Source organism: Strix uralensis, chromosome 3 (genome assembly GCF_047716275.1).
Source record: "Strix uralensis isolate ZFMK-TIS-50842 chromosome 3, bStrUra1, whole genome shotgun sequence".
In the NCBI taxonomy this organism is placed as follows: domain Eukaryota; kingdom Metazoa; phylum Chordata; class Aves; order Strigiformes; family Strigidae; genus Strix; species Strix uralensis.
In genome coordinates this window covers 62787271-62799467 of record NC_133974.1, presented here as the reverse complement: position 1 = coordinate 62799467, position 12197 = coordinate 62787271, and the positions used below count along the sequence as shown (strand labels likewise).

Here is a 12197-nt window from a genome sequence, read left to right as displayed (position 1 = left end):
TTTAAACCTGTCACAGACTTCTCTACAATCAGCGGTGTAGAAATACTCTTGAGTATGAGCAAGCTAGAAGGTAGAACCAAAACCAAAACGTGGTCAAATCTGCACCATGTGTTTTGAAATGCCAACACTTTCCTGGAATAACCTGTGCATCACTACTTCAAAGACTCGTTAAACGCAGTTTTTGATGTTGAAGAGTGGATATGGACCTCTAGGAAGCTGGTTTACTTCCTTTTAAACCCACACTGCCCAGAATATAAATTAATCCCTAGAGTTTCAAAGTTTTGCCATTTAAAACAATAATGACTTGGGACTAGCTTATCTGCATGAATTTCTTCACATGATTTCAGCACCCAAGTTCCAGATCAGTATCTTGGCACAACACCCATAGTCAACGGTGTGATTCATATAAGCACTGTTTCTGCCAATCCTGGTACTTTCAAGTACTTAATTTTATTAAAGTCCATTTGGAGATGGGTGAAAACGTACATAGAGTGCAAAGGAAAAAATACTTTATTATGAATAGCATGTATGAGTCACCTTGTAGAATATACTGTTATATATCAAATAAAAAAAAAAAAAACAACGCTCTGATGCATGAGATACATGACCAGTGCTTGAGACCAATGAAGAATATGCACACAGGTGTTCTAACAGCACAACTCTGATATCAATCACAACATACATTTCATAGCTTTTATGACCAGAGGCAATTTTAAACAATGTTTATAAAAATGCAGATATTGGACCTACTCCTGCATTGTACATCCAAAGCTTCGGTGAATCTTGCAGGTATGTGGTGGGAACAATGAGAGCAAACTGACACCCCACCTCAGGCAGCAGAAGGTGGAGATGGAGGAAACATCAAAAGAAGACAAAAAGAGTGTTCTACAAAAGTAAAAATGCAAATATTATCTCAAGGAATATTATTAATTTCACAAGAAACCTTAATTGCAGCATCCTGACTCCATTAAAGCCAATGAGAGTCTGCTATTGAGACCAGTGGAGCCTGAATTTCATTCTGAAATTTAAAACATTCTTGAGTTAGTGTAAACATCAGCAGAAACAACATGTCAGCATCTATACAAGTATTCAAGTGCTGTTTTAAAAAAACCAAAAACCAGACAGTGCTAACCCAAAATGCTAGTACATATCCAAAAGGCAGATAATTAAAAGAGGTTTTTTTCAAATATACATTTTAAAGTATTTAAAAGCATCCATTTTTTAATATTTGTATATCATTGCTAGAGAAGGGATCTATGACAAAAATCTGAATTATTTGCAATGATAAAGGAAGGGCACAGTGTTTGCTCAGATTTATTTGAAACCAGTATTTTTCCACTTTGGAGTCATGACATATACCTGCACATTCAAGCATGTTTCAAAGCAGTGCTCAGGAGTCGCTGTACTTCATCATTATGAAATATAATCCTTCTGTGCAAGTATTTCAGCATGATTCCTCATGAGCCACTTACACCCATTTGTATTTTCAGTAAAAAAGAAACAGGAAGTAAAATTTCTTGATGAAAATTTTTGTCTTTAAACAACCTGATGAGATTTTACATCATGGCAATTTACAATCATGCATTTGGAGATCCAGAGTCAATACAACTTTTCCATTTACTGTTAGAGTTGTGCCTGTCTTCAAACAGTTCTTTGCTAATTTTCGTGCGGATCTCGGGACTGGATAACAGCTCCTTTATCTGATTCAGTCTGGATAACAGGGCCTGTGTTTCTCTGTGCAAAGCTTCCTTTACAAAGTCTGCTTCATGGCTCTTTCCTAGAGGAAAAGAACAATATAATACATTTTATAACAACTAATGTCATTTAGAATCATGAATGCATGGAGATAAAGAGATCGTATCTGGTTTGGACAGTATTAAGTGCTCAGCCTTTTGTCCATATTGATTTTTTATAAAAAGGTACTTTGTCAAAAAAATATAATTTACATCAACAAATGCTACCAAAAAGTAAAGAACAGTACACTGTCACATTTAAGAGAAACTCCTGCCATATTACATACTGTGTAATAGTATCTGCGATGCATATCTGTAGTGGTAATTTTTAGCTTGGGGTTGACTGCTGTTGACTAGGAAACAGCACGTGCTCTCACATGGAGTAAGCAGCCCTGCGGCAGTGCCAAACCCTCAGGCAGAGGGCATTGCTTCCACTTATGGCAAGACCTCTTCCACGGCCATTCATGACAGTCCGAAAGGCAAACACAAAGGGTTCAGTTTCTCTTCACAAGCAAGGAAGGGACTCTTGGTATCAAGAGCCAGTGAAGACTGGTGTCGCCTGCTTCACCATTCTTGTCTTTTTTCCATTGTCCATCCCTCCCAGCATTCAACAGGTTTTCAGCAGTGCAAGCACTTATTAAACCAGTAGACAGTGTCCTTCGATTCAGAACAAACTTTTGATAAGAGACTCACAAAGCAGAGTGCCTGTCACCCAGCACCACTTAGCAAATTTCAGTGGGGGGCTGGGACATGTTTTTGTGGTTATTCTTGGTGGGATATTCGCTCCCGGGCTTTTTGCACAGTGCTCACTTGCTGTTATCATTGTCGCTCTCATTCTTACTGCTGCTTGCTGCTTCTTCAGTTTTCACAGGGCTTCCATCAGTCTGTCTGGTTTTGTTTTGCGTTTCTTCTAAATATTGCTGTACAGCCTTCAGCACCGCATTCTCCACCAGCCTTTTGCTGAGGCTCACCAGCTCTGCATCATCTGGCTCTGCTGCATGTTTTTCACCTATGCGTCACAACAGACAAGAGAAGGAATTCATTGCCACAGAAAGATGGTAGCTGTAAATGTATCAGGAGCCTCTGTCTGAGCTGGATTTTAAGTTATTAGCTGCCTCTTCCTGATTGTAAAAAGTAATTTCCCAAGCTCTGAATCGGAAGTGTTTCATGAAGATGTATACAGTATATCAGATCCAAAATATCTCACTGTTCATCTTTATTGTAACACTCCAGTAAAAGCTACTGGCTAACACTATGAGCACCCACTCAGCTTAGAGGAGTAAGCTTGCAAATTTAATTTCTTCTGGCCGACAACCACCTGCGCCATCTGGGCAAAGATGAAGAACAAGGCACACGATGAATTTACATTTTAGCAGTATTCTTAAATTTAGCTGCCCCTGTTCTGTGATTTTGCTTAATAAATCTAAAATCTTGTACCTATTTATTCATTGCTTGTAATTCACAAGTTTCTCATGGGAAAAATGACTAAAATACTCTAAGTGCAGTTTAGAAATTTTTTTCTAAACAAAGTGTAAAACTTGGAAAAAAACATATACTCCCTCCTTGTCTCTCTTCTTTCTACTAACTTAAAACTCTGACATTGAAGGAATGCAAGTTCCAGCAGTCCAGATATCTGCTGATAAAAGCAATAAGCTGGCACTTCCCTGCTTTGTTAAAAGTTCGCATGAATAAACATATACAATGAAATAATTGTATACATCGTGAGGATTCTCATACATCATCACATGTATTTTCAAATTGTACTTTTCCATGAATCATTTTCCTAATAAACTACACAGCTTGCTACAGCATGCTCCTTTTATGAAGAATGCAATCCAGGAAAAGCACACTGTATTGTCTGATTCCCACTGGCCATGTAATTTGCCACTTTGCAATTTCTTGCACTAGGTAAATAACGCTTTCCCTCCATCTGTATTTAAAGTCCATACTTTTAATGTCCTTTTCTGGAATTAGCATTCTGCAACCAGTAATAAGAGGCTGCTTAGTCACACACATCTGGTGAAAGAGATACTATTGTATGCTTTCAGCACAAAGCTCTGCACTGTTCAATTAGCTAAATTTGCTCTTTTTCATATATGTAAATTTATTCAAGTTTCTAGCACATATAGATTATAATTCTAAAAGACTTTTATTAGTCTTCCTAGTGGATTGCACAAACCGGGAGTGATTTCACTGATAAAACATAATTCATAAGGGGTGCCTTTACGAGCTGTTAATCTGAGCATCCTGCTCTGAAACAGCAAAACAGACCAAACTCTTCCAGTTCTGGGCCTCCACAGCACTGTTACTGTGGGGAAGGAAGAACTGCGCTCTCTGGCTGAAGAGCCATCAGACTACACCTGGGTAAAGCATTTTGTTACGTTTTGGAAAAAGTTTTGAAAAATACTCTAAAAAAATATTTTAAAAGGCAACTATGGGAATAGCTTTCATTAAAACAAAATTAAAAAAATAAGAGGAAACATTAAAAATGGGTTTAGCATTTCAAGAAGAAACGTTTTAGGTTAATATACAAGTCCGAGGGAGGCACAGGCACCACTCAAACCACTCACAGCAGCTACATACTCCACATTCGCTGGCCCACTGCTTACCATGTTCTTTCGTTATCTCCAAAACTTGGGCTTAAGCCTATCCTTTAACTTACGTAGAGGAGGAACTTAATTCAGGCTCTCTCAGAAGACCTAAGATATGTATGAGCAGCATCTCCTCCCAGCTTTTATGAATTGATCCCCCTTGCTCCTTTGAATGCAGCCTTTTGATTCCAAATTTCCTTTGCTTTTATTAAAGATGCTTGACAAAATGTTTTGGTTGTCCCAGTCTATTTATTCACTAGAAAAAACCCAAATGTTGTGGTTTCCAGTTGGGAGACTTTCTTATTTTTCAGAACTGCTAGTGAATCACAGAAATTGTTGCTCACACAGCTCTAATAAGCTGTCCATGCAACTCTGAACAAAATCAATAGGAAATATGGTGCTCAGCCACTCTGACACTAGATCCTATAGTACTTAATATGCAGAATATGACTAATCGGTCACAAAGGCCTTCAGATACCACAAAACAGTTGTGATTATATTTACTCAGAATGTAATTTTACTTGTAGTACATCATGTGTTATTCTTACAGTCTAAAAAAGGACAGAAATCTTCTCTCAAATATTTTCTGCAAAACAGTTCCCATGTATAAAAACTATTGCAATACTATTGCATTTAAAACTTCAAATTAGATAGATAGCTCACTGTGTAAGTAATTTCCCAAGCATGAAAAAAATCAGACTACCTCAAATGAGCCTTTTAAAAGCACAGTTTATACAGCTACAGAAGAATGTTTTGGGGGTTTTTTGTTATATGTTTTGTTTTAATATTTTGAGACATTCGTGGCTCACTAACAGTCTGGAGTTGAGTCTATGGTACCTCCTAAGTACACTTACATTCCCACTAGGAAGACATACAGGGGATGTGACTGACGTGCAAATGCGTGCACGTCCCTGTATGGAGAGCGCCCTTGGATTTATCTGCCTGGCTACCTTGGTGGACTGGCACATGGGGCTATATGATTCACTCATGCTCTGTTTATATTCTCAGACTCCCTAAATAGCAGTTGCGTGAGTGTCTGTGCAATGCTGAGGTTCACTGGCAAGGTAGTTGTACACTATTGTCTTATTCCTATTCATGACTGTTGACAAAAAGAAATAGGTCATGTAATAATAACAGGTATTGATCATCTATATTTACTTGAATATTTAACACGCACATATATCCTGTTTATCTCTCTCTCTCTCTCTCTCTCTCTCCATGCTGCATCTGCTGCTTGCCTGCTTCTTGGATGTATACAATTCCCTTACAGCAGGCAAATGCTTCTTTGTGTAGAATGTCTGACGTTACAGGAATTATCAGAGTCTCAGTAAAAAGCCATTGTAGATATGAATGTTTTAGATTTAAAAGGGACATCTAAAAATTGCTTTATTTGTGAACTTTGTTCTGAAAAGGGAACATGCACTGTATTTGCCTCTATGTTGTGCCTTTCAGTATAAATTGTGCCACGACTTTATTTCTGTGCCTGTGAATAAAAGATTTCCACTGCCTTTTCCTGCATGTGGCTCAGCATAAAAATGAAAAAAAAACCCTTTCAGTTTGTCTATCCCAGAATTCTCTTCTATATTTTTCTGAAGATGAAAACAAATTCATAATCTGTGAATGTATCTCAATGCATCCATGCTAAGCAGTGCTTTTTATTACTGAAACTGAAGCATACCTATTGACCTGAAATGATCACCATTTTTTACAAGAGAGAACTATCAACTGCACAGAATTATTCAAAAGGGGCTTTATGATCCTACAGTGTGCTGCCAGCAGTTATGGACATCAACCAGATCCCTGCAACCAAATCCAAGTTTGGATTCAAATTCACTGCTGTATCTCCCTACTGGACTAGGTTTACTCTCCCAGGTCTACACCCCCTTAATGCTTTATAAGACTGTGATACGGATTTTTAAATACTGCACTGGAACAAATCAGATTTCATGATCCTGGTACAGCATTTTCATGGTCTTGACACAGCCTGTTTGAGTCCATGTGGATATCTCAGATTTGGAGAGAGGCAGGACAGTTACTTGGATCCCTCTCCTGTTTATTCTACTAGTCCACTTTTATGAGAGATTTAACTGAAGAAACGAACAGTGGATTCCTTTTACAGAAAAAGCCAGTTTCACAAACTTTTACCAGATATGCTCCAACACAATGTTCTGCAATCCTTGCCTCATGGCCTCAACATACATTTTTTTTTCCTTCTAACAACCTTTCATCACAACAAAATGATGCCAACATGGGCCAAATTATAAAGGAGACCCTTGGTAATTTGAATAGGTGACTGAGACCAGCTGGGAAGTCTGTACTCTGGGAGCAGAGGTTACAGTTTTCACCCTGGGGAGGGCTTTGGTAACAGCTATGCCTCCGTCTACCTTTTGGTTCATCAGTTTTCTAACACTGTTTTTACAAACTCTAGAAACAAAAAATTGCCCAAGGGATTCAGGCTATCTTTCAAAAACTAAATGTTAAGAAACTCCTTCTGAATGCTGGAAAACTTCATTTTTCTTCTCACACTGTGTCTCTTACTGACACCAAGAGGGTGAGCCAAGTTGCTGTTGTATACATGCAAAGCTTTTACCACAAGACTTCCTTTCTATGGTGACTCCTCAGTGGCTCCCACTCATAGTAATCCCTGACTATAAGATAACTGACTTTTATGCCCTCTACACAGGGTCAAAAGCTTTGCTGGTGTGCAGCATAGTGGGACTAGAAGGAAGGAGACAACTACTCTAACTATTGATGGACTAAAAAGCCTTCAGCAGATGAGTATCAATTATTTCTGCATATGGTAGGGTTGGAGGAAACAACAGAAGTCCAATAAAACAAATTCCAGACAGATTTCAGCATGTGAATTCATACAGTTTGCAATGTCAATGGTTGTGCCTTTATCATGGTTCACTATCTCTATTTTAGCAGGAAAAGACCTAAGAGTGAAGACATCATATATATTCACAACGCCCAGGCAGATGTAGACTGTTGCAAGGCTACCATGCCTGGCTGCAGCCTGTGGAAACATTGTCATGTCTACATCTAGCTTTTGCTACACTACACTTTTGTGCCTATAGTATCTGATTCTAAATTAAATTAAATCTCACCGACTTCCGTGGAAATCAGATGAGGTTCCCACACCTACATACTGAACTGCAATGTCCTATGCATCAGACCAATGTGTTGAACATTTTCTTTACTGATGACTTTCAGATAAATTTGGTAGGCCATATATATTAACAGAAATATAACATTAAAGAAATACCATCCCCCTTAGCCCTGCAAAGGCAGCAAGTCCATAGTCCATAATAAATTGAATAACAAGCTATAACCAGGCACCAGACTGCATTCTTCCCACCCCTACAACTGACCGAATAAGCCAGCATGTTCAAGATCGTGGTTTTGAAGTAATGAACACAAACATGAGCATGTGCCCATATCTAATCAACACAATAAGCATAGACAGGAAAGTCACAACTCTGAACATTTCCTCATTAGTTAGGAAGGACTTCCATGAAATGTCTCTTGAGTGGTCACTTACAGAATTGGCACAAATAAGGCACTGAGAGGAAGGGTGAAACTATCATCTCGTTATGACATGATGCTGATGACATTTGTGTTGCTGGATGTTTCCACTTGATGTTAAGCAGCGGGTGTAGTTTAGCTCTCCTCTTGGAAATCTAACAAACTTATTTAGTTTTACATATATTGCTCTGCAAATACAGCACTAACAAGGCAATATAGGCAATACCCATCTGTCCTTTGTGCTCAATACATGGGTTTCTAGCTTGCTGGAAAGATTTTTTAATTTGATTTGGCCCATCATGGAATAAGGCCAACAACATTAGGAATTTCTAGTAAAGAGGAAATTAAGGGTGTTGCAGCTACTCAGGAAAAATGGTGAAAAAATGGTGCTCCTGCCAGTTTCAGTAATGACAGCAGGAATACCTGCAGCTCCCTTCTAGCTGGAGGCTTGGCAAATGTGGCAAAAGTTTGTTTTGTTTCAGACAAAACTCTCTGAAGCTCAGTGATCTAAAATTTCTGACCACCTCTAACTATAAGTGGAGAAACAGGATGTGCTCTGCTAAACTTACTCTTCCTTCTACAAGCACTGAAGGATGCGATGCCAGAGGCACGAGCCTTCAAAACAGACAAACAACAAAAGGTAACTAAGATTCTGCTCCTGGCACACCGGGAATTCTGTTAAATATCTTGGGTTTATTTTCCTATTAAAAGAGGCCTACTGACAGAGAAATTTCCTGACTACCTTAATATAGTTTAATACTTAAACTTAATGAATTTATAAGAAGTCTAGTGTAACAGGAAACAAAGATAACATAATGGCTGAAGGAAAGAAGATGGCTTAAAAGGCTGGTTTACTCTATTTACTCACCAACACTCAGGTAGAGAAAACAACCCAAGTTACAAAAGTGGTTTTATATAACCAGAGGAACATCCACTGTACATGCTGATAATGGGAGAACAAAAGCGTCCAGACTTTTTACTAGATAGTAAATATCCAGGCAGAATTATTCACCCCCCTTCATGATCCACAGCGCTGCCTGGTACTAACAGCTCAAGGGTGAACAGGAGCCGCCTGGGCGGGCAGGGCTAGTGAGCAGAGCAGGAGAGTCCCTCCTCCCTCCGGGATGCAGCCAAGGGGGAGTCTCCTACTGTTTTCAGAGCCTGAGACCGGGCTTCCCAGCTTCTCAGGGAAAAGCTGAATTCTGGAACAGGACAGACCGGGCATCCTTCAGTGGCTCTCCAAAATAATACTGAGAATGTAACACACGATGGGAGACAGCACAGGTTGCTTCCCCATCAACCTTGGTCACCACTGACCACAGACCAAGCCGGATGGTCGTGTCTGAGTTGAGGGAGGTATAGACCCAAGAAATGCAGCAGCTAACCAAAACAGGATATACACGGATTTTAATCGCTGAAGTCCAAATGTGTTGCCAAATTCTAAGTCCCTGCTTATGGACCCATCAACTGCAAAAATCAAACATTTACTCAGAAGTGTGATAAGGGAAGTCATTTAATATACATTCACTTCTCATTACTGTTTCCTATCCTTCTTATATTCTCTGTGAATTTCAATCTAATTTCTTCAGGATTCATCTGTTACTATACAGCTTCCAACTGGACACTATTTTGGCTGAGACTTCATGCTACTGTCAAGTAGACTGAAAAAGCACAACCTTTTTTGGACTAAGATGATAAACAAGTGTTAATAAGTGAATCTTAGCAAGCTGATCCTGTGTTGTTGCTCCTCCTGAGCTCAGAAAAAGACTCCATACAAACTCATACTATCAAATAGTCTCTCACATAGTACATGTTTTACATCAGGGAAAGCAATTTTGAATATATGTGTAAATTCTGGAGACAAAAGTCAGATTTTAATCAACATGTATTTTAATTTAATTATTTCAATTGCAGTAACATGAGTAGCGAAACACAGCTGCATACTGCTTGAACTGCAAAAGGAAGATGAAATCTTGTCCAAAAAAGATTAAGATGCAAGTATAATTGCAATCCAAGAAGATGTCCAACAGTGGCCATAAAGTACTGCAATAACATGCAATATTTATGGAAAAATGTCATTTTCAAGGTGTTTTTAACATCTCTGTAATCATACTTAATTAGACCCTAAACCTAATGGATGAAGGTTAGTGTCACCTCTTTTGGTAGCAGTATCTTACGTAGGTTTGAACTGGTAGTGTAACTACATCCTAAGGTGGTCAAAATAGATGGGTCTAGTCCTTTTCCCTCAGGATCTTGAATGAATGAACTGAATCCACTTCATCAGCTTCTTGGGCAAACCATGAAGTTATGTATTTCTGAACATAAGAGTAAGCATTGTCACTGTCTTTCATTTCATGGATCAAGCCTACAGAATCTGACCAAATTTGTTAATAGCTTTGGGAAAACTAACATAACACCCTAAGTCAATTTGAATGTAATTTTTTTTAAAAAAAACCCAAAACATTAAGTACTTATCATGGCATTTTCTATCTTAATCGCCTTTATTATATATTTTGCCTTAAGTAATGTATTTAGCTTTATTCTTTCTTCCCTCCCTTTTGTTTGCCACATAACCTCCACTTTAAATGTGGATTTTTTTAAACTAGAATTTGACATAAGTTTTCACTGATTTTGTGAGATATAGCTGTATAAATGTTCACTGCTCTACCACATATAGGTTTATGAAAGGTTTGGAAATTTATTTTTGGCACTTGGAAAGATTAGTTCAAAAAAGTTTAGACCTCTTTTATTAAATGCTCTGGCTCCGAATCCATAAAACTACTGCTTACGATTTTCTTCAGGACATGCTCTTCCTCAACTTTAATCTCTCTCTAAAACCGCAAATATACTTGCTCTCAAGAACAGTGAATCTTGATGTTCAAAGAAAAATATTCAGGTAAGATAAGCAACAAGTTCAGACACGTGTTTAGTCACAATAAATTGCTCTGTGTCGTGGGGTTTTTGGCGACCTCAGCTGTATGAAATCAGAATAGCTATAGTTAAAGCATTAAGAATGCTGAAGGTATGACTACAGTTGACTTAATCTAATTCACAGGAATCTAAAAGTTGTTGCTAGAGTATAACATAAAGAGAGATCACTTAATGAAATCTATGGATGAAAAAACCTAAACTTTACCATGTCATAAAACTAAATTTAATGCAGTCAATCCTTCATATAAAATAAGCAGACTTTATAATCTGGACAAGGAAAAAAAAAATCTATTAAGGACAACACTCATTTTTTTCCATCCTATTTTCTTTATGAATAGTGCATGTATCTTAAGTTGATGAACAAGCATCTAGTAATCAAAATTAACATTATTCTTCAGTGTGTTTCACCATTAGAAATCAAAAATAATTGAGTCCTGATTATTTGTTTAAACCAGTGGGCCTTACTTTCACATCCTTCCTATGCTAAATATCAAGTAGTTGTAAAAGCACTTCTTTGTGAAACAACATAAAACTCCTTCAGAACATAAACATTTCCCTACCTAATAGCAACACTTCTTTCATGAGAGTAATTCCCTACAGCTCTTACACAGCACTCTAGCAAAAGAATAACTCCCTCTCTCTCTTCCCCCATATTTCTACCTCCTCAAATTCGGTGAGCCAAACCCTACTCTAGCAGCACTTCAATGAAATCAATCCAGAAAAATACATCTGCTATGCCAAAAACTGAGCTAATCCTCACGACTTTTACCAACTTATACTCTGTACCGTAATGAATTTCTCATTACCATGCCTTAAAATTGATGGTTCTCTTCTCTTTCCACTCTTTTTCCATTCACAAATGTTATGTCCACCTACACAATATACACAATTTCATCCCTTCCGCTTCAGCATCCTAATAATTCTAATTCTGTCCCCTTAACATCAGTGGAGAACTGATTATTTATGACAGCTGGTCTTCTGGCCCTTTATTTCTATCAGACTAAACAGTTCTAATCTGGAGTTTCATCTTTCTTCATCCCCTCTTACTTTAAAGTAAATTTTTTCTCAGTCTTTCCCCAACTCAGAGTAAAAGAATAAAGGCTGGATATTCATGTCAAAACCAGTTTTTGCATTTCTCTTCACTACATTCAGAACCAACTGTGAAATCAAAAGCAGGTATTTTTTCTTCACTCCAGCTAAACAGCAACGCATTTGATTCCATAGTTCCCTTCAACTTTATGTTTTCCACATAGAAAAGTTCTCTCACTTCTATATTTGTCTACAGGGACCAAGAAAAGTTCATTAAGGATGAGGAGAAGGAAAGAGATGAGCAATGGTTCCCCTCAAGATCAAATGATATCATTCATGACTTTGAGAATTCCCAAGATGGGTAAACGCATACGATAATTGCGTGGCA

At 38.0% G+C, this 12197-nt stretch overlaps 1 protein-coding gene across 5 annotated transcripts in view; it reads right to left on the bottom strand.

The window, feature by feature from the left end:
* Positions 1-431: 431 nt before the first annotated feature.
* The window catches only part of AKAP7 (A-kinase anchoring protein 7), a 93797-nt gene continuing 82031 nt past the window's right edge, over positions 432-12197 (bottom strand). Inside the window, exons 8-9 of one of the 5 annotated variants that reach the window (XM_074862512.1) lie at positions 2544-2742; positions 1630-1777 (exon numbers count right to left, since the gene is read on the bottom strand). In XM_074862512.1, coding sequence (XP_074718613.1) covers positions 1765-1777; positions 2544-2742 — 212 coding nt within the window. In that variant the 3' untranslated portion in view covers positions 1630-1764. Of the gene's footprint in view, positions 2743-12197 lie in introns of all 5 variants that reach the window. The other 4 variants (XR_012628143.1, XR_012628144.1, XM_074862513.1 and 1 more) reach the window with 4 other exon arrangements.